At 40.6% G+C, this 22,005-nt stretch overlaps 1 protein-coding gene across 1 annotated transcript in view; it reads left to right on the top strand.

The window, feature by feature from the left end:
* Positions 1–21,841, top strand: part of LOC137795196 (complement C3-like) — a 24,113-nt gene extending 2,272 nt beyond the window's left edge. Inside the window, exons 2-43 of the mRNA XM_068592540.1 lie at positions 1,025–1,220; positions 1,364–1,526; positions 1,650–1,744; positions 2,050–2,138; positions 2,591–2,673; positions 2,780–2,867; positions 3,054–3,156; positions 3,360–3,480; positions 3,739–3,854; positions 4,716–4,862; positions 5,092–5,188; positions 5,297–5,391; positions 5,504–5,695; positions 5,855–6,010; positions 6,137–6,266; positions 6,871–6,939; positions 7,360–7,557; positions 7,650–7,770; positions 7,883–7,971; positions 8,083–8,222; positions 8,530–8,742; positions 8,894–8,957; positions 9,053–9,142; positions 9,319–9,525; positions 9,800–9,875; positions 10,005–10,164; positions 10,294–10,389; positions 15,256–15,406; positions 15,981–16,066; positions 16,662–16,739; positions 16,836–16,991; positions 17,117–17,179; positions 18,373–18,454; positions 18,572–18,620; positions 18,780–18,870; positions 18,961–19,050; positions 19,136–19,238; positions 19,388–19,477; positions 20,183–20,275; positions 20,393–20,476; positions 21,269–21,413; positions 21,642–21,841. Of these exons, the coding sequence (XP_068448641.1) occupies positions 1,025–1,220; positions 1,364–1,526; positions 1,650–1,744; positions 2,050–2,138; positions 2,591–2,673; positions 2,780–2,867; positions 3,054–3,156; positions 3,360–3,480; positions 3,739–3,854; positions 4,716–4,862; positions 5,092–5,188; positions 5,297–5,391; positions 5,504–5,695; positions 5,855–6,010; positions 6,137–6,266; positions 6,871–6,939; positions 7,360–7,557; positions 7,650–7,770; positions 7,883–7,971; positions 8,083–8,222; positions 8,530–8,742; positions 8,894–8,957; positions 9,053–9,142; positions 9,319–9,525; positions 9,800–9,875; positions 10,005–10,164; positions 10,294–10,389; positions 15,256–15,406; positions 15,981–16,066; positions 16,662–16,739; positions 16,836–16,991; positions 17,117–17,179; positions 18,373–18,454; positions 18,572–18,620; positions 18,780–18,870; positions 18,961–19,050; positions 19,136–19,238; positions 19,388–19,477; positions 20,183–20,275; positions 20,393–20,476; positions 21,269–21,413; positions 21,642–21,783 (4,897 nt within the window). The 3' untranslated portion in view covers positions 21,784–21,841. The remainder of the gene's footprint in view (positions 1–1,024; positions 1,221–1,363; positions 1,527–1,649; positions 1,745–2,049; positions 2,139–2,590; positions 2,674–2,779; positions 2,868–3,053; positions 3,157–3,359; positions 3,481–3,738; positions 3,855–4,715; positions 4,863–5,091; positions 5,189–5,296; positions 5,392–5,503; positions 5,696–5,854; positions 6,011–6,136; positions 6,267–6,870; positions 6,940–7,359; positions 7,558–7,649; positions 7,771–7,882; positions 7,972–8,082; positions 8,223–8,529; positions 8,743–8,893; positions 8,958–9,052; positions 9,143–9,318; positions 9,526–9,799; positions 9,876–10,004; positions 10,165–10,293; positions 10,390–15,255; positions 15,407–15,980; positions 16,067–16,661; positions 16,740–16,835; positions 16,992–17,116; positions 17,180–18,372; positions 18,455–18,571; positions 18,621–18,779; positions 18,871–18,960; positions 19,051–19,135; positions 19,239–19,387; positions 19,478–20,182; positions 20,276–20,392; positions 20,477–21,268; positions 21,414–21,641) is intronic.
* Positions 21,842–22,005: the final 164 nt, after the last annotated feature.

Below are 22,005 nucleotides of genomic sequence, written 5' to 3'. Positions count from 1 at the left end.
GTGCATGCGTTAAAAAATTAATGCATTAATCCCGTAATTTAATCATAGCGCGTTAACGCGTTATTGTTCACAGCTCTAATATATATATATATATATATATATATATATATATATATATATATATATATATATATATATATATATATATACTATTATTATAGGGTATTTTAAAAAAGAGATATCAGTCATTGGGGGTCAGACAAAGCAAGAGTCTGTCATGATGAATTGTGCTGGCTCTTCATCAAAGTAATCAATAGATTACTCATTATGGGTGAAGTCCATGCAGTCAAAATCCTCATCTGGGTAAACATGTTTGTTTATGGGTGATTTGGGTGAATTCAAACTTTAGCTCACAGCCTCTAAGACAGTGGTTTTCAACCTGAGGCTTTGGAACCAAGATGAATCTGAGGTGTCAGAGGATGAAAACATTTAACATTAACATTAAACATTTAAACAAAACCATGTTTATTTTTTCTTGTAAAAAGATTTTCCATCATCAAGCACAGAAAAAAAACTCATACAAAAGGACACTCACCCTCTTAGTAAAGCGATACCTGTGACGAGGCATCGTACACAAGAAAGGTTTGGGACCACTTCTCTGAGAGATCCACTCCTGAAATCTCTGGACAAACATGCAAATCTGTAATTGTGTTTAAACGGTGACAACCTTCCATTATTATCTCCACCAGACGTAAGCCTGTGGGAGGTCACGCGTCCGGTCTTGTGTGCGTGCGTGCTTGAATCTGTTTGTCCGTCCAGAAAATCTTGCACACACTGGACTTATCAGCCTCATATGTTGAGTGCTTGTGCATTACTGTGTGCTTTAGGATGTCTTAGGGTTACAGTCACTCATAATTTTTGAAAAAAACCCCATTCATTTCCTTTTTTATACACACCAGAGACACTTTTCTAGTTCATGTGTGTGTTTTATGGTCCCTGAAATGCATAAAAGTAATGTTTTTACACAGTGACTACAGAACAATCGTATTACTCAATTTCTTCCTCTCTCACCGCTGCTCTGCAGGAAGGTGATGTCTGCCCCCAACTTGTTGCGTGTAGGTACAGCAGAACAAATCTTTGTCGAGTGTCAAGACTGCGCTGGAGCAGACATCAACGTCCAAATCAATGTGATGAACCACCCAACCAAGAACAAAAAGCTGTCAACCACACCTGTGACACTTAACACTGGAAATAACTTCCAACAGCTTGGACAGATAACGGTACATTAAACACAGTTACTGAATATGTAATTATCTGTTACTGTTGCTTGGCTTCAATAACTTGGCCGCAAATGATGTATAAATGAATCCAGAAATGCACATGATTTAGATGCACTGCTGGTGTCTCTTCATACTGGTTTCAGATCCCTGCTGGAGACTTCAGTAAGGATGCTACCATGAAGCAGTATGTGTACCTGCAAGCTCAGTTTCCTGACCGACTGCTGGAGAAAGTCGTCTTGGTCTCCTTTCAGTCTGGTTACATCTTCATACAGACTGATAAGACCCTCTACACCCCAAACAGCCCTGGTGAAATTTCAAAATTGATTGATTTGACAATGATGGGAAATAACTTTCTTTTCAAAAAAATTGTGAAACAGTCACATGAATCCACCCTCGACGGCAAAATGAACCTTTTTCTCTATCTGTCAGTTTTTTTCAGGATGTTTGCAGTGACGCCTGGTATGAAGCCAGTTGAGAGGGATGCTGAAGCCCAAACTGATACTTCTATTTCCATCGAGATTATGGTATTGTGATGTATCTCAAATAAGCACAGCATTGAACGATATTATATAATCAGCTGCAACTGGGAGTAAAAATAAATGCATGTCTCCCTCTAGTGGTGGATCTAGACTTTCCTTCAGTGGGAGACCAAAACGTTTTAGAAATAGCTAAAATAAGTGTCAGTATCAGACAGTTTATGGTCAATAGACGTTGACCAGGACAGCGGCTTGTAGTAAAAATACATGCATAAAATATGGCATGAATTTACTGTATTAATTGGGAACTTAACACTCTTTGTTCATGGTTATGGAAAATGTTTCCTTTTCAGACACCTGAAGGCATCATTTTACCACTTGATCCAGTCTCGTTGAAATCAGGAATCCACTCTGGAAGTTTCCAACTTGCTGAAATTGTCAGGTTAATATATATTTTTTTTATTTAAATGTGTTTTACAATTAATTTACATGTTGCTAATTTAGTGTTTGGACAGCAACATATAGAATTATGTCAGTCATAGCCTGGCTGTAGTGATACATATCTTTAACTTGGTTGGTAAGTAATTTATGATACCACTGAGTTGTTACTGCACATTATTCCTTTCAAAGGTTGGGAAGATTTTCACAGTTTGTTTTCAGGAAAGCAAGATTTAAATATTTTTGACCCATCCTGTGTTTGTGATATATATTTGAAATGTATTATTTTTTATAAACCAACATTTCGGTGTATAAATGTATTACATAAGATAAATAAATGTCAAGTTAGGTGCAGCAGCTCTTTTGTATAAAATATACATGTAAATATAACTTCACACCATGTGTGTGTGTGCGTGTGTGTGCGTGCTTGTGTGTGCGTGTGTGTTTTGTGTGTAGTGTTGGACTGTGGAAGGTGGTGACAAAGTTCAACAGCAACCCACAGCAGAGCTTTTCTGCAGAGTTCGAGGTCAAAGAATACGGTGAGTCCATCATTACTGCATTTCTATTTAAAACCTATATGAACCTACAACATCCACTAATTGTTTACCTGCTTGGACACACAATAAAATGTTTTCCATTTTGCAGTGCTGCCCAGTTTTGAGGTTAAACTGACACCTATGACTCCCTTCTTCTACGTGGACAGTAAAGAGCTCACCGTCAACATCAAAGCTGTGTATGTGAAGGTTTTTGTTTTGTGGCTTGAGAGACCAGGTTTGATTGACAGGTTAATTGCAAGAGGAAAAATAAAGTGTGTGGTCCAGAGGTTGTGTTGCCACTTTGGCTTTCTTCTTTCTTTGTTTTAGATTGTTCTGTTTTGCTTCATTGTGGGCTTTAAGACGTCCCTGTCTTGTGGCTTTAGGTATCTGTTCGGTAAAGAGGTGAATGGGAACGCCTTTGTGGTATTTGGAGTTCTGCGAGACGGTCAAAAGCATAGCTTACCAAGTTCTCTTCGGAGAGTCCCGGTGAGCACGTTCTTACAGTCTTGCTGTATTTAAGTTTTTCAGCACTCTAAAACTCAATTTCCTATTATTCATACGTCTGCAGTAATTTTGTTTAAATTGTTACCTTTCTATCAACATATATTATTTATTTAGGATGTTCAGAATTAACCTAGCTGTTCACTAAACTGTATTTGAAGATACATTTCTATATTATGTCACATTAGATCCAGGAAGGTGAGGGACATGTCACACTGAGGAGAGAGGACATCATAAAGACTTTCCCAAACATCATGGACCTGGTGGGGTCTTCCATATACGTGGCCGTCAGCGTGCTGACGGCGAGCGGTAAGAAAGACAGGCTGTTTGTTTGTTTGTGCCTTTTCAGTGTATTTTATTGAAGCAACTACCAGCTAACAACATCATTATTCGTGTCTGAAAATCCCCAAACAGGAATGAGAGGAGAATAGAAAATAAAGATGTCAAGATACAATTTTTGTATCAGTTATTTAAGCTGAAAATCAGAAAATGAATAAATAGATGAAATAAAATACTCTTTTAATCAGTTTGTGTATAATGTGTTTGTGTTTCCGTATCAACACACAGGTAGTGAAATGGTGGAGGCACAGTTGAGAAACATCCAGATCGTCACATCACCTTACACCATCCACTTCAAGAAAACACCCAAATATTTCAAACCAGGAGTTCCCTTTGATGTCACGGTAAAGTACTTATTAACATTTACATGAACTAACAGCATATGGCTTTGCACTTCCGGGCAACTACAAAACAATGTTCTCAGACAAGATTTAATCTAAAAAAGCATTGTGTAGGGAGAGCATGTGTATCTTAGTACATGTGGAACGGTATGAAGAAATTAAGCCCAGTATCGATATAAATGAGTTCAATTAGACGTATGAAAAAATAGTTTTCAAAGGTACAGGGACAAGGAAGGTGTCTTGTCTCTGTCGGGACTTTTACACTCGTTGTTGTTGTTTACATTAAGATGACTACTTATGTGTATATGTATTAAATAGTAAGTTCATTATTTAAGTTATAGAAAGGGGTAGGACCATTAAAGTATGTCTACTTCTGCCTGCTCCTTGAAAGACATATCATATTTTTTTATTAATAATGAACTGTCTACAATTACTGTTATTTTTATTGTATCTTTTAATTATTATTATTTGTTACATATTCAGAATAAATTCTTTTGATCAAATTACTATATTTCTTCTTAACTAAAAGAACTTTGCAGAAAACATTAAACTTGTGAAATATAGTGACTCAGAACACCCAGATAGCAGCACGTCGTAAATGTGCAAGTCACATGCTGCTTGATGCTCTTTTCATTACTGTTATTGATTAGATTTTTTTTTTTTTTAATGAATTTAAATTTGTATCCCTTTCATTGGGATGTTGAGGCAGATTTTGACAAACAGAAAGAAGCAATTTTTCCATCAACAGTTTGGGTCACCAAGAACTACGTCATGACACTTAAAAATAAAGTAAAAATAACCTTAAAAGGGGTCAAATATAAGTCAGATTTCTGATTGTGCAGTTGTTTGTGTTTCTGATGGCAGGTTGAAGTTTTGAATCCTGACAAAAGTCCAGCACACGACTTGAGCGTGGTGGTGGATCCAGGCCAGGTGCGGGGCAACACCGCAGCCAACGGCATAGCAAGGCTTACCATCAATACAGGGGCAAGAATCCCAACACTCACAATCACTGTAAGTCTCTGAAATCTTTTACCCTTTTTGAATTTCAGCTTTTGTTTGCAAACATTTTGCTGTTCACACATTTACCGTACAGTATGTGAATGGTGGAAATTCATCTTGTCAGCCTAAGTCTGCCGTTCTATTTAGCAGCCACGTTAAGTTGAGATAGGACTTGGGACTCTGGTGTGTGTGTTTGTGTGTGTGTGTGTGTGTGCTTACCTGTGTGTGTCTTCATTTGCAGGCAAAGACCAATGCAGGTATCGGCCCTGAAAGAGAAGCTTCAGCCTCTATGGTAGCTCTTCCATATACAACAAAGAGCAATAACTACATCCACATTGGTGAGAGTCATCCTGAAATAACATCAGATGAAAAAGGAGATAGCAGTGGAAAAGTGCGCACAATGCATTACATCTTTTGTGTTTTATCACAACATGTCACATTTGCAGGTGTGGATACAGCTGAGCTGAAATTAGGAGACAACATGAAAATCAACCTCCACCTCAAACGACAAGAAAACCATGACACTGACATCACATACATGGTGAAAAAAGTTCTACACGTGTGCATGTGTGCATGTATATTACTCTTTTGATTGCGTCCCACGTTGTGTGTCACTCATGTCTGATAAGTGCTGTTCAAATCTGCGTCCCTAGATCTTGAGCAGAGGTCAGCTGGTGAGAAGTGACCGTTACAGGACCAAAGATCAAGTTCTCATTTCCCTGATAGTTTCTATTACCAAAGAAATGCTGCCATCGTTTCGCATCATAGCCTACTACCATACAAATACCAATGAAGTGGTATCAGACTCTGTTTGGGTGGACGTCAAGGACTCCTGCATGGGCTCGGTGAGACACACACCACTGATGTAGAGTTTAAGTGGACAAACAAAACACTCACACACACACACTGATGAATTAATTTGCAAATTAATTTCTCAGACATATTTTTTTGTATGAAACTGTTTTAGCAAATGTCTCATTTACTGACCTCTCTTTCACATTCAGCTCAAGCTTGAATCTTTAAGACCCAATCCATCCTATGAGCCCCGCCGGATGTTTGGTCTGAAGATCACAGGAGATCCAGAGGCCACGGTGGGACTGGTGGCAGTTGACAAAGGTGTCTACGTCCTGAACAACAAGCACCGTCTCACCCAGAAAAAGGCAATTACTTAAATTCATATTTATTTCTGAAATTATTTGAAAAGGATACATTGCATGAGTTCATGTGTACATATCCGATATGTCATGTGACTTTATAGATTATGTTTGTTTGTTAAACCTGCTCAGGTGTGGGACATTGTAGAGAAGCACGACACCGGCTGCACACCAGGTGGAGGGAAGGACAGTATGAGTGTGTTTTACGATGCTGGGCTGATATTTGAGTCCAACACGGCTGCTGGGACACCCTACAGACAAGGTGATACTACTTTACTCTCCCCTTTCCTGAACACGCCCCTTCTTTCGGTTTAAAAATTGTGTCAATTAAATATCTTTTATTTGGAGAAATGGGCACATAGACCTTTATTCAACCCTATAGGTCAAGTGTTTTTTCAGTACCATAAAATTTGGATTGGAAAGCTGATAGGTTTTTTTTCTCAACTTTGACGGCTGATTTGTCCTATTCTAAATTTAGCAGCAGTTGCAGGGACATACAAAATTCACGTGAAATATATTCCCAAATACAGAGCAGGCACGTAGCTCGCTCGCATAGCTCGCTCGCATTTTACGGTAAGCATCTAGTGGACAGTAGAAGAACATCGTCTGTCAAACATTTCCCAAGAAGCCTTACCAGAGGCCTAAAGGTGCAGAAGAACAGATGAAGACAGCTGTGCAATGAGAAAATGAGCTAATAGGGAAAAATAATTATAAAACAGGTAGTGTATCTGTGAAAAACATTTACATTATAAAATAGCTATAACTTTGTGATTCTGTTTAGGCTAGCAGAGAAGGCTTATAATGCCACTGCATTACACCAATATCTAGGTCCAACCTTTTAAAATGAATCACGTCTGTGTTTCCAGAATTGAACTGTCCGGCCCCCAGCAGGAGGAAACGAGCCACTACTGTCATGGAAGTCACAACCAGCTTACGTAAGAACCACAGCTCTAAACTACCCAATAAACACATCATCAGTCATAATCAGTCACTCATTTCTCACAATGTTTGCCATTGAACAGCTTGTCCTGTTGACTTTCACATTCTCGCCTTTGCAATGCTTTGCATTAGTAGACAGATAAACGTGAGCTGAAACTGTTTTTACTTTACGCTTTCTTGAGTTTAAAGTCAATGTATTTCTTCAGGCTCCTACTTTCCATACTGAAGCTGTCCTTTCTTGTCAGTCCCTGTCCCATTCAGTGTTTTGTTTGAGTTACCTTATTCAAATCGACGATCTAATGTAGGAGGTCATGTCAATTAAAGAAGCACAATTTATGTTTCTAATTTGATTTCCAGTTAACTTGGTGGTGTATCTTCTTACCTGTGTCTCTCTACCACAACCTCTTTGTTCCCAGTGAGTCAATATCAAAACAACGAGCTGCAACGTGACTGTTGTTTAGATGGCATGAGGGAAACCCTCCTCAAATACACATGTGAGAGGCGCAGCGAGTACATCAGTGATGGTGAAGCCTGTGTCACGGCCTTTCTGCACTGCTGCAAGGAGATGGAAACCCAGCGAGCTGACAAGGAGGAAAACCTCCAACTGGCTCGCAGTAAGAGACGGGGAGAGGCGATGTTGTGAAGCTCTGAGAGTGATTCATGGTCATACTGAATGAAAATAGTAACCTTTTTAATGATTCTTTAGGTGAGGTGGATGAAAGCAGCTACAGTGACAGCAATGACATTGTCACTCGCACCAAGTTCCCTGAAAGTTGGCTGTGGAACGAAATCAAACTGCCTGCTTGTCCAAGCGAAACACCTAACTGGTGAATCAACTGAAATATGTCCACACCAATATACCGATAACTTAATACTGACACCACTAGGATTAAATCTACTCTTTACCTCTCAAAGTGTTAAACATTTTCTTTGTTTCAGTGCCACCACATCATTGACGAGGAATGATCCTCTGAAAGACTCAATCACAACCTGGCAGTTCACTGGCATTAGTCTCTCAAGAACTCACGGTGAGGATTCAGTGACCAAAATCTGTAAACCTCTCCCATCCGTTACACCTTTCTCTCTGCCCCTTTTTTCCTCATTTGGTTTTTTTGGTTTTTATCCCTCCCATTTTAAAGGAATCTGTGTTGGCGACCCGTTAGAGGTAATTGTCCGGAAGCAATTCTTCATTGATCTTCGGGTGCCGTACACTGCTGTCCGTGGAGAGCAGCTGGAAGTCAAAGCAATCCTTCACAACTACAGCCCCGATCCTGTCCTGGTAAGTCTCCGTTCCAACAAAAACAACAGTGATTATTGGACTGACATTCGAGTGGCAATAAAAAATTTGTTCTGGCCGAATGTGCTCGGCGACCCTTCGGCGCCCTATATATATATATATATATATATATATATATATATATATATATATATATATATATATATATATATATATGGATATGGATATTTATATATAGGCATAATAATAAGAAAGCTAACTTTGATCTTTGTCCACTCAATGTGGGTCTTAATCTTTGATCAGATACACATATTTCATTCTCTTTCTCCATCTTTGTCCTGTTTTCAAGGTGCGTGTGGATCTGATTGAGGAGGAGAATGTGTGCAGTGCAGCCTCTAAACGTGGGAAGTATCGTCAGGAAGTTGAAGTTGAACCCCAAAGTACACGATCTGTTCCGTTCGTTGTTATTCCCATGAAAGAAGGGCAATACCGCATTGAGGTCAAAGCAGCTGTTAGAGATTCGTCGCTCAATGATGGAATCATGAAGATGCTGCGGGTTGTGGTAAGAGGAACAGTGACCTATCTCCCTGTTAGCCTTATGCATATGTGTACCAGCCTTTTCAAAATGAAGAGAAGATTTTTGTTTTGTTCCACACCAGCAAACTACTGAAATATAGTTGTGAGTTCTAATGTTTGTCCTGTTGTTTTTCCAGCCTGAAGGTGTACTGGTTAAATCTCCTCAGATTATAACTCTAAAACCCTCTACTGACGGTGTTGGTGAGTTTATCCATAAAAAGCTAGTCATTTGGAAATATTGGGTTTTTATCACTTTAGTATTGATCCTGCAACTTGCCCATTGTTTATCTCTTCAGCTGGTAAACAAGAAGAAACTCTCAACAGTAACATTCCTAAGAAAGATTTGGTTCCAAACACACCTACTAGCACACAGATCTCTGTGACAGGTGAGATGCAATGTCACATTTGAGCACGTTAGGTGATATCGTGCCTGTAAATTGGCATTGTTCTTTAGGAGAAATGACCTCCTCAATGGTTGTGGGGGACGCATGTTTCCTTAGTTGTTTCTTCTTGTTGATTTGTTAAAAAAATATATATATATATGTTACATGTATGAATGCAGGGAGAGAACAAGTTTCTGCACTGGTGGAGAACGCCGTGAGTGGAAACTCCATGGGTAGTCTGATCTACCAACCCTCAGGCTGTGGAGAGCAGAACATGATCCACATGACTCTACCTGTCATTGCCGCAACTTATTTGGACAAGACCAACCAGTGGGAAACTGTTGGCTTTCAGAAACGTGCTGAAGCCCTTCAACACATCAAGACTGGTAGGTGTTGGCTCAGATACCAGGAATCTTGTTGATGTGTGGGAGTTTTAAGTTTCTGACATTGCAGAAGTGGTATTAAAAAGAAAAAAAGGATTATAGACAGCAATGCATGTTACCACGGATCCAAGAGACACTGAGTAGTAATGGTCCAAATGCAGTACATAGACCATATGAGTTAAAATAAAAGAGTATTGCCAGCAGAATCATTGAAACGACTGTAACAGGAGAAAGACGTCACAGAGCTCACTAGTTGTGTTTTCTTGTTTGTGTCCAGGCTATCAGAAGGAGCTCAGTTACCGTAAACAAGATGGGTCTTTTGCTGTGTGGCCCAAACACAAAAGTAGCACCTGGTGAGGCTTTAAAATATCCCAAAACTCATACATACAAATGTTTCCTCATCCTCCTCCTAAATTCTGATGTGACGAAGGCGTATTTCACGTGCAAATGAAGGAAACCTCTCTCTCTCTCTCCTCTCTAAGGCTGACAGCTTATGTTACCAAGGTGTTTGCCATGGCTAACAGTCTGGTGGCAATACAAAACAAACACATCTGTGACGCTGTTAAGTATCTGATTCTCAACACGCAGCAACCTGACGGCATGTTTACAGAAGTTGGAAAGGTGTACCACGGAGAGATGATTGTTCGTAAATGGATTTTTTTTATCATTAATTCTTCATCAAAGTGCCTCAAAATAACATGATGGAAATGATTCCATGTCACTGGCTGGTCCTTTATACAAATCAACAGGTTTGTGTTTGTACATGTGTAGGGTGATGTTCTCGGCGCCGATTCCGATGCCTCCATGACGGCCTTCTGCCTCATTGCCATGCAGGAGTCACGCACACTATGTGCCGACACAGTTAATGTGAGTACCTCATCGCTATACAATGTTTTTCTTTCTTCAATTTCAGATTCTACACTCATGATGAATGAACCAACGCTTTCTGCGGATAAAGCTATCCACAGCTGCTGTCCAGACTGAAGAGGTGGCAGGGTTTGAGTGTGGTGTCTCCGGTTGAACGTTTTTTGCAGTTGCAGTTTCAACGCAGTGTCCTTTTCTCTGAATTCTTCGAGATCAGGACATTGTGGTTGCAGCTGCAGCGGTGACACTGGGTCTGAGGTTCTGATTTTCCTCCCCATCGGTAGTTGTGCTGAGGAGGTCCCGTGTGCCAATGGAGTAGACCTCTAGACCAGCAGAGCTCTGTAGAAATCTCCCTCTTTCTCTAAAAGAGACTTAACCATTCTGACGGCCCGTTCAGCCTTCCTGCTTGTCACATGTGTAAAGTCAAACTAAGAGAATTTATGACAGTAAAACTGAGGATTGCTGTCCGTGACAAGAACTTCTGGGCAACCATACCTGGCAAACACAGCTTTAAATCCTGCAATAGTCTGTTCAGCTGTCGTGCCTCCAGGTAGGGTGCAAACTTTAATATAGCGAGAGAAGTAGTCTCCATCCATCCATCCATCCATTTTCCGCCGCTTATCCGGGGTCGGGTCGCAGTGGCAGCACACCCAGCAGACCGACCCAGGCTTCCCTCTCACCCGCAACATTTTCCAGCTCGTTCTGGGGGACCCCGAGACGTTCCCAGGCCAGCCGGGAGATATAATCCCTCCAGCGTGTCCTGGGTCTTCCCCGGGGCCTCTTCCCAGTTGGACGTGCCTGGAAAACCTCTAATGGGAAGTAATTAGAGAAGTAGTCTATCATGACTAAATAGTTCCCATTCTGCCATTGGAAAAGATCTGCTGCGACCCTCTGCCATGGTCTGCTTGGGAGGTCAATCGTGAGCAGAGGCTCGACAGGTGTTTGAGCTTCACGTGCACAAATCTCACATCGCTTGACCATCTGCTTTACAGCAGACGTGATGCCTATGGCCACCAGACAGATTCTCTAGCCCTAGCTAGGCATTTGTTGATGCCTCGATGTCCCTGGTGAAGTCTCTGTAGGATGTCAGGTCTCATGTGTTCAGGGATTATGAGTCTCTTATCTTTCATGAGCAGTCCTCCTCCTTCATGCAGGACTGACCTTTCAGGCCAGTAGGGCAACAGCAGCTCATGCACACCTCGTCTGCGTTCAGGCCAGCCGTTTGCAATCAGAATCAGAATCAGCTTTAATGGCCATGAACATTCTCACATGCATGGAATTTGATGCCGGATTCTGCGCTTCGTACTTCTTTTCAAGCGAGATATAAAAGAGAGACCAGAAAAATAAGACATTAGGAAACAGTAAACAGTAGTCCAGAAAGTGCAGGTAGTGCAGGTGTAAGTGACTGACTAATTGTTCAGTTGTTCAACAGACTGACAGCCAGTGGGAAGAAGCTGTTCCTGTGTCTGGTGGTTTTGGCGTACAGTGCTCTGTAGTGCCTCCCAGAGGGGAGGAGTTGGAACAGCTTGTGTCCAGGGTTTGAGGGGTCTGCTGTGATCTTTCCAGCCCGCTTCCTGACTCTGGAGGTGTACAAGTCCAGGATGGAGGGCAGGCTGGAACCAATAGTTCTCTCTGCAGACCTGACGATCCGTTGGAGTCTGTCTCTGTCCTGTATCAGTCAATGTATTGACTGAGACGCTTACAGGTGTTGTCAGAGGTTTGTGCGCTCCTAATTTGTTCCAGCTTCGTCGGTATGGCTGGCAGGCTTTCTACTACACTGTCCAAGTAAGCTTTGCATTCCTTTTCCAGGTCTTTCTCCTCCTCTGTGGCTGTGACTGGAAGAGGCGCTCTGGACAGAGCATCAGGTGTTATCAGGTTTTTACCTGGGACATGAATGATGTTGAAATCTGAAAGTCTGATAGTCCTCGGCGGAAGGTCATCCAGTGCTCTGGATTTCAGAAGTGTTATGAGTGGCTTGTGATCTGTTCTAATGGTAAAATCTAGACCGCTCAAGTATCCGCGCAGGCGCTCACATGCACAGGTGGTAGCTGAAGCCTCTTTTTCTATTTAGGCATATCTTGACTTGGCTTTGATCAAACTCCTTGAAAATGAAAACCACAGGTCTCCACTCACCGCCTGGCTGTTTTTGTGTCAAGACGCCTCTAGTCCATACAAAGAGGCATCCACTGACACCATGGTTTCGTGGTTTGGGCTGTATTGGGCTAACACAGTCTCTGAATACAATGCTTTCTTAGTGTCCAAGAACGCTTTCTGTTCGGGGCGCTCCCGTTGTCCAGCTGTTCTCTGTCTTCAAAAGATCACAAATTGGCTTTGTCCAGTCAGACAAGCGTGGTGGAAATTGAGTCTTGATGGAGTGTAACTTGCCACAAGCCTGATGTCGCATCAAGCTTTGGGAAGACTCTAGCTTCTTCTGGCTTGGCCAGGGTCTGGTCCACTGCCGGTAAGATTTGTTTCTCTCTGATGACACTCTCATTCAAATGGGTTAAATCTACGCAAATGCGTAGTTTCCCCGATGTATTCACAAAAGGGGACCATGCCTGCACACCATTCAGTTCGTTCTTCAACATGGGCTATGATCTCCATTTTCTCCATCCGGTCTAATTTATCTTCAACTTTGGCCCGGAGTGAGATGGCTGCACGTCGTGGGGCAGAGAGGGCATAGGGTGGTGCATTGTCTTTCAGCTTCATTTTATATTCACTATTAAGTTTACCTAGCCCTGTGAAGACATCTGCGTAGGTTGAGCTGAAGTGTGCCTCTGCATTGTCTATGCTATGGAGCTGAGGAATCATCTGCAGTCTGCGAATGGCTGGCAGGCTCAATAAGGGTGTGGTCAGGTCTTTCACGATGAACACCTCAATCTTTCTGTTGCCTCCCTAAATGACAGCATCACTTGTCCTTTGACATCCAGAGGTTTACTGGCGGGGCCCAGCAGAGGTCTGCGTATCACTGTGTAGCTGCCATATTTCTCTTGTGTGTATTCTGTTTCTGGGATGGCAGTCACCGATGCCGCCGTGTCCACTTTAAAGCACATCGGGCCACCGTTAATGGTAAGCATTTCAGTCCATGTAGACGACTGTGAATGGTCAACAGCTCCCAAATAAGCTGCCACATAATCCTCCTCAATGGATTCTAGCTTTTGAGCTGATCTGCGCACAGCCGCAAAGTGTCCCCTCTTTTGACATCTTCTATATTCAACATCTTTTACTGGGCCTTCAGTCCACGGATGTGTAGGGGTTTTGCCACACTTCCCACACTGTTTTGGGTTGGTTGAGGCAGGCTGAGGCTGAAAATAGCTTACGCGCTGAGCAGGATTTTTCCTATAAACCTGTCTCTTACTGTTGTACGCCATTGCATCTATTTGCCGCGGTGAATCGGCTGACCTCTTGCTGCTTTTTCACCTCTTCGGCTGAGCCATAGTTCAAGGGTTGAGCTGCATTTTTTCAGACAATTTGGCATCACGTATCCCAAAAACAATCCAGTCTCGGATCATTTCTTCACGCAAGACACTATATTTGCAATGTTCAGCTAGCTGTACTGCTGTGATGAAGTTCTCTGCAGTTTCGCCAACTTCCTGGCTTTGCTCCCACAAAATGTCAAAAGCATTTTTTACCTCATCATCGTCATCTTGTTTATCCTCAGCCAACTACAGTGCACTCAGGATATCATCAGACTTATCACCCTTTGTGTAAATAAGAGAATTAACCTGGTAAGCTTTGTCTTTTTCTTTTAATCCAGAAGCCAGCCTGAAGAGTTCAAATCTTTTTATCCATGCGGGCCACGAGCTTGGCTCGAAGTCGAAAGGTCCCGGTGGTGGTATGGTAAAGATGTGATCCATGCGGTGTGCTAGTAGCTTCCCGCTAGCTTGTTATTAGCTTTTACCGTCGATCTTTTGCTTTAGCTCTCCACACGTCACCGTCAAACTCCACACCGTCAAACTCTCCCGACAAGTTGTCTGTACCACCAGACTCTGTCTGTCACGGGTTATAAGCTTCTGACAAGATGTATTGTGCCTACATACTCCGTATTCAAGGACACAACATCAGGATGCAACTAGACAACTTTAATAATCCTCTTCTCTTACGTATATCATAACATCGTACATCAGTGCGCCCCCACCTGGCCACAGCCGGCCACTACAGAAGCAACATCTGCGAAGTCCTGTCTCTCTTAGTTACTGTCGCGACTTCATTCTAGCTTTCTGTTCTTGCGCCGCACATTCAGTTTACAATTACGACAAGCGCAAGTTTATTATTCAAAATACTTAGGCTCTTTATGTCTAACTGTAATTAAAAACCCATTTTCGCTAACATTAGCTCTGTGAGTTGGTTGAAGAATTACTGAAATGTAGAGCCAGTTTGTCCTTGCATTATAAATATGGAAAGGAAAATTGTTCAATCAGACTTGTTCTGTTCAAATACTCATACATACATTCCTTACTTGCTCCTGTGTTTTTAGAATGAATAAAAACTATTTGAAGACATCTTCAGTGGGTGGACAGACCTGACGAGTCTAGAGACCGTTGCGAAACCAAAATAGCAATTGCAGTTCAAGGAGGGGGGTTTATTAAATGTTAAATGGTCAGTTGAGGTTATATAATGTTTTCTAAGCCTGTGACACATTCAAAATGGATACATTTGCTGCCAACCCTTGATTTGGCATTTCCATGGAGCATTAGATCCACACAAAACACGGGAGAGGGTGAGACGGGACACACACTTTGCTAATGTCCCAGCATCAAATGTGACAACAATCCTGACAGAATGGCATATTTAAACTGGACGGGTTACTGTCATCACTGTTCTCTCCTCATGTCTTCTTTCTCCTTCTTTTCTTGTGTTTTCATCCAGAGTCTCCCCGGCAGTATACACAAAGCGGTGGCCTATCTGAAAAGGCGTCTCCCCAGCCTCACCAACTCGTATGCTGTTGCGATGACATCATATGCCCTGGCCAATGAGGGCGAACTGAACAAGCAGATCCTCTACAAGTTTGCTTCCCCAGGTGTCGTCACAAAGCAATATTCTTAAACTAATATCTAACAACAGATTCTATGTTTTAGTGTTTGATTATTATCTATTAATAATTACCATAATAATTTTATTAGAGCCTACCCAACACAATGGTATGTTGGGCAATATCATTGGATAACTTTTGTTGAATGCAAAAATGGCCAAGATATGTTTTTAGGTTATTTTTTTTTTACAAAGAGTGTCATCAACATTATTTTTCAGCCATAAAGTTTTCTGCTTGGGAAAATATTTTGAACTACAAATGTAATGGATCTTTATCAGAAATGCTTATTTGTGTTAAGTGTTGAAACCAAATATCAGATTTTTTTCACCTCTCTTCAATATCAATAATCTGTATTGTTCTTAAAAATCAGTTCACAGCTGGACTTCTATGTAGAAAGATAGAACAATTAAAAATGTTTAAATTGAGGAGATTTTACATTCTTCTTTTTAATTTTTAATTTCTGTAAATATTCTAAAACGAGGGATCGGAGAATTACCAGTGAATTAAGCTTGTTCCAGGTACAGCATTGTAATAAAATGTTATTTCTGTGCGTCTTCCTCAGAGTTGTCCCACTGGCCGACACCTAAGGGACGTGTTTACACTCTGGAGGCCACAGCTTATGCTCTTCTTGCTCTGGTGAAGGTTGAGGTGAGCATGTCCCACTTGCTACATACTACAAAAACCACACCACTCAGTTATCATCCATGTTCCCTGACTAAAAAGGTTGCAGGGGTTGAAAATGAAAGTCATTGAAATGTGTGTATCAGTAATGCCAATGCATTGAAATGTTTGTTTCAAGTTTCAAGTAGCTGCTATTTGGTTGTGCCATAATGGGAAACATTGATTTAGAAGCTCTATAGTAGACTTGGAAACTGGCAGGTTACATACAATCTTCAACTGTAATATTCTTAAAGTCTATATGTAACTGCATACCACAGGAAATGTCAACCATTTACTTTCCTTCTGTTATCCTTTTGAACCCCACTTGAACCCCAGCCATTTTTTCTCAAAAACTGCAAATGGTTTGCATACCCACATTAAATACAGAATATCTCCTCAACCACATGGGCTATTTATATCATTTTAAAAGGTATAATAGACATTTCAAAACAAAAAAACAAGTTGCAAGGTTTGACTTTAATTAAGTGAAGTTAAATATTTATAGTAATTAATTTAGTGCACATTTTGTGAGCCATAGTGTTAGATCTGCCCTAACTTTCTTCCTGGACAATGAACACCTCAGGCCTATGAAGAAGCCAGACCTGTTGTGAGATGGTTCAACAAGCAGCAGAAGGTGGGCGGAGGCTATGGATCAACTCAGGTAACACTGTCCTCTCTCTGCATGTTGATACCTCCATCCTGTTAACTTGGAACTTGTTTTTTCTAAGTCTTGTTTTCTCACTATTTTTCTATCTAGGCTACCATAATAGTGTACCAGGCAATAGCACAGTACTGGACCAGTGCTAAAGAACCAGACTATAATCTGAATGTGGACATCGTGTTGCCGGGCAGGTCGAGTCCTGTGAAGTTGAACTTCAACAAAGACAACCACTACTCCACCAGAACATCTAAAGTGAGAAGACACACAAACAAACTCTCTGTGGCTCATTAATATTACCACTCCGGTTGTTTCCTGCAGGTTTACTCTGCTGATCCCTGACTGTCTGTGTATTTGTGTGCATATTTAAATTCCTACAGATCAATGACATAAATCAGGATGTGAAAGTGACTGCCACCGGCTCAGGAGAGGCAACATTGACAGTAAGTAAATTCAGAGTTAGCCAAGGGGCTATGTTTCCTCTGTAGTGCCGAGAACCAGATGTTAAAAAGCAAACCTAAAAACAGAAATAAAATTAAATATTCAAAGTTATACAATATAGACATTTCACAATACATGCACAAATATAACAAATATATAGTATCATCATTCAGGAGACTCTTAAACATTGTTAAGTACTAACAGACATGCAACACAGAGGCTCACAAATTAAACACACACAAAGCAAATATGCTGCATAGTTGGACACTAAAAAAAACATCCATGTCAGAGGCACAGCACATAAAAGTATGGTGTGTGTGTGTGTGTGTGTGTGTGTGTGTGTGTGTGTGTGTGTGTGTGTGTGTGTGTGTGTGTGTGTGTGCGCGCGCGCATCAGTGAGACACAGCTAAACAACAATAAAAGCATGCAGGTAGCCATCATCTGATGTATGACCGGCAAAGTCAAGATGACAACAGACAGACAGGAAAGTTCAGCATGGACCGATTGAGGCCATGAACGAGCAGTTACGTTCTAGTGCTGACAGAGCTGGTTACTAACTAACCATTTCTTTAATTGAGCTTTAAATGAACTTTTCTAATGGTTCTTGGAATGGAGTTACAGTCCAGTGCATTAAATCTGACCTGATCACAGACCTTTTTCACCTGAGATTTGAATGATAATTTGGAATCAAAAAGTACTCCGAGATACTTGCATTCAGGTAAAACAGAGTTTGTTTTGGTAAAAAAAACAAAAAAACATACATACTGTTTTGGATATATTAACAACATTGCTTTTACCATTGCAGTTGCATGAACCATTGAGTTAGTGAGTTAATTTGCAACTTGTCCCATTTTACCACCATGCAAGCAAATTGCAGTGTCATCTGCATACAACTGGATATTGGAAGGCAGATGGATGCATAATTCTGTATTTGGACATACTGTGATCTATTTAGCACTATGATTAACAGTGTCAAATGCCTTCTTGAGATCAATAAATACAACTCCAACAGCACCTCCAACAGGTGGCTGTTTCAATTAAATCATTTTCTCCGAAGCCGAATTGCATTGCATGAAGGGCAAAAGGACTGGTATTCAAATCCTTTTAGAATCCCAGATGAGACGACTACTTTATTTGTAAGACCCATTTCAATTAGTTTATAACATTTTATGCTGCACTTTCATCTCTGTGACAGATGGTGTCGCTGTATTACGCTCTGCCTAAAGAAAAGAAGAGTGACTGTCAGAAGTTCAACTTGTCTGTGGAGCTCATCCCGGGTAATGTTGCGTACTCCCTCTCTTCTGTTAATTTGCTGTCATTTTATCAGTCTTTATCTGCACTGTACTTTATAAGAAACAAATATACAAAATACTCAAATACTTTCTGTTCTGCAGAGAAAAAAGTTGAGGATGAGAAGATATACAAACTGAAAATAGAGATTTTGTGAGTACAATAAATATGTCATTCTGACCAATGTTACAGTAACATGGCTTTATACAGAACTTTTAAAAACATAATTATTCATCTCCGTCTCTGTTATTGCTGGAATAATGCTGTTATTATTAAATATGATTACTTAATAATCTTGTATTTTGTGTGCAGGTATAAGGACAAGGACCGCGATGCATCCATGTCAATCTTGGATATTGCCTTGCTAACTGGCTTTTCTGTTGTGAACACTGACCTGGACCAAGTAAGAACTGGCAGATACATGTATACCCACATACAATTCACAAGCTTTGTTTATTAGCAGAAAAAGTAGGTGTGTGTGTGTGTGTTGTAGTTGTCCAAAGGACGTGCTCCCACCATATCGAAATATGAGATGGACACAGCCCTGTCAGAAAAAGGCTCACTCATCATCTACCTGGACAAGGTAGGACATCACTGTTTCTGGCCTTGATCATTTTTCTCTCTGCCTTGTTCTTTGTGTGTTTATCTCCGTATATGTTTGTCCACAGGTTTCTCACACACGACCCGAGGAGATCACTTTTAGGATCAAACAAGATCTGAAAGTGGGCGTCCTTCAACCAGCTACTGTGTCTGTCTATGAATACTATGACCGTGAGTCTCAGAGTCACCAATAGATGTCAGAGTAGACAACACTGTGGCTAAGCAGTGCATATTACATTTTCAAAGTATTTAATATACATTTTTTGATGTACTGCAGCTATCACAAACTTCGTTTCAAATATCTTTCTTCTTCATTGCAGAAACACATTGTGTGAAATTCTACCATCCAGAGAGGCAAAAGGGAGAGCTAATGCGGCTCTGTAGAAATAATGAATGCACATGTGCTGAAGGTAAACAGGATGAAGCCAAACTACTTTCTGTCTCAGACACACACACACACACACACACACACACACACACACACACACACACACACACACACACACTGTTGCGGCCTGTCTACGGAGCCTAGAGGTACACAGGCGTAACACACATGTATAGGAAAAAAATAGCTGACAAAGGTGGAGCAAGGAAGGGAAACAACCAGGCAGGTGAAATATATTGACAGCTTATAGTTTAACAAGTAAATCAACTAAAACAAAAGCAAAAGGCGTCAGCGTCTTCAAGGCCAAAACAAAACAAAAAAACACACTACCTGGAACACAAGGTCAAACTGGCCTATTGTAGAAAAGGAAACACGTCTAACCACAAAACAGGAGAAAACTGAAACAACTAAAATGGCAGAGAACCTACTCAGCTTCCCCAGAAAGATACCAATGGTTTTGCGATTACATTTACCATCAGATGTTGTGTCGTTTCCTTATTGGATGGACATAGTTCACAGTAAATCACCATATTGTAACTTAATGATCAGAACTTTTTGTCAGAGGCAAGAAGCACCTGTAGGATCCGAGCAGCAGTCGAGCCGAAGAATTACTAAAATTATGATTTAGGTCCAGCTTGACTCACCCATTAACACTTCCTCTCACATTTAAAATGTTTTATTTTATAGGGTCATCAGTCGTGTTTTTACTTTGTAAATTGTGTTTTTCCAGAGAATTGCAGTATGCAGAAGAAGGACAAAGTCAGCAATGATCAGCGCACTAACAAGATCTGCGAGACTGAAGTGAACAATAAAATAGATTTCGGTAAGTGAGCGTGACTGCATTCATAAAGCACATTCATACAACACATGTATGTTGGTGTGAGTGAGAGATTAATAAGTAAGCAACTCTGCTAACAGTCTGCAACTTGTCTGTCCTAAGCGTACAAAGTGATCCTGGAAGAGTTTAAAAACGAGGTGTCCACTGATGTTTACACAGTGCGGGTAAAGAAAGTCTTGAAAGAAGGTGGGTATTCATTATTTTGGGACATGCGCATATTTGTTTTTTGTCAGAGAGTTGGATAAAAATTGGCTTACATTGCAAGGTAACAAGCAGACACTGCAGGAAGTTACTGGTTGGTCCGAGCCAAGAGATATTCCAGTACAGTCTGGCTGCATCGAGCAAGAACGTTTTAGATTGCAACCAACCAAAAATGTTCCCGTGTGTCAAGCGTGTAGGAAAACTACAGCGGCCGACACAAATGGCTCCATCTGGATCTGGATTGTCCAGTCTGGTCTATGTAGAAACATGGCGGTGCAACATAGAGGTTTTAATGAAGAAGACCCGCTCTCTTTGTAGTTATACTGTAAACGATGAATTCAAAGGTAACAAAAACACTTTAGGTGATTATACTCTAAAGAAAACAACCCAATAATATTTTATTACATTTCTGCCAATTCATTTCCCTAATTGCTTCACACTAGAATTATAATTTTAACAAATCTTTTTTATTATTGATTAAACAGAGTATATTTGAGGTGCTAGAAGGCCGATTTTGGCGCCTTTATACAGAGCAAGGCTAATTGTTTCCTGTCTTTATGCTAAGCTAAGTTAGAAGACCGTGGTTTTTATCAATAGAGGTATCGATCTAAGTGTTTACAAAAAATCAAATAAGCGTATGTCCAACTATTTTGTGAAGCATGATTCCATTGTTGCACTGGGAAATATGTGAGAATACATCACTAATGTGTTGTATTGTACCTTTAGCTATCCATTACATTCTTACCTTTTCTATGTTTGCTTATATTTTAATTACAGGAAGCAGTGATGTGGGTCCACTGAATAAACTGCGCACATTCCTCAGTTATCCTCACTGCAGGGAGTCCCTAGATCTGATAAAAGGCAAAGAATACCTTATCATGGGCGCATCCACGGATATTCACAGAGATGATCGAGAACAATCGTAAGTTTGTTCATTGTTTGAATGTGTGTTTTATGTATTTAAATGTTTTTACTGCTTTCTATTACTAAATCAACTGAGCCTTTCTTGTTTCTGTTGCTATTGACAGAGTAATTTAACATAAAGACAGAGGCAGGAGGCTTTTTCATGTTGTGTTGCGGCGTATTACACATAACTGTTCTCTTGAAGAACCATTACATTTTTCTACATTTTTCCCTCTGCTCTCCTCAGGTACCAGTATACACTTGGAGAGAGAACCTGGATTGAGTATTGGCCCACAGATGCAGAGGGTCAAACAGAAGAATACAGAATTCCCTATTTTGGCATAAGGGAGATGGAATCACAGTACGAAACCTTTGGATGTCAGCAGTAGTCAAACTAAACAAAATAAAATTGTTTTTAATATCTAATACTTCCCCTGTTATGGGATATAAAGGCCAACAATATTGCACTGTATTGATTAAACCGAATAGTGTCAATAATTATTGTGTGTCTTCTTTACAGATTAAAGTTATTACTGTTATATTGGTTATGGTAAATATTGATAAGTTCAACTTTAAGTAGAGGTTTAATAAAGTTTGATTATGTTAAGCGC

The sequence above is a fragment of the Clinocottus analis genome, unplaced genomic scaffold (genome assembly GCF_023055335.1).
Source record: "Clinocottus analis isolate CAN_PGR_092001 unplaced genomic scaffold, fCliAna1.0.p SCAF_27, whole genome shotgun sequence".
Classification (NCBI taxonomy): domain Eukaryota; kingdom Metazoa; phylum Chordata; class Actinopteri; order Perciformes; family Cottidae; genus Clinocottus; species Clinocottus analis.
This window is presented reverse-complemented; position numbering and strand designations above follow the sequence as displayed.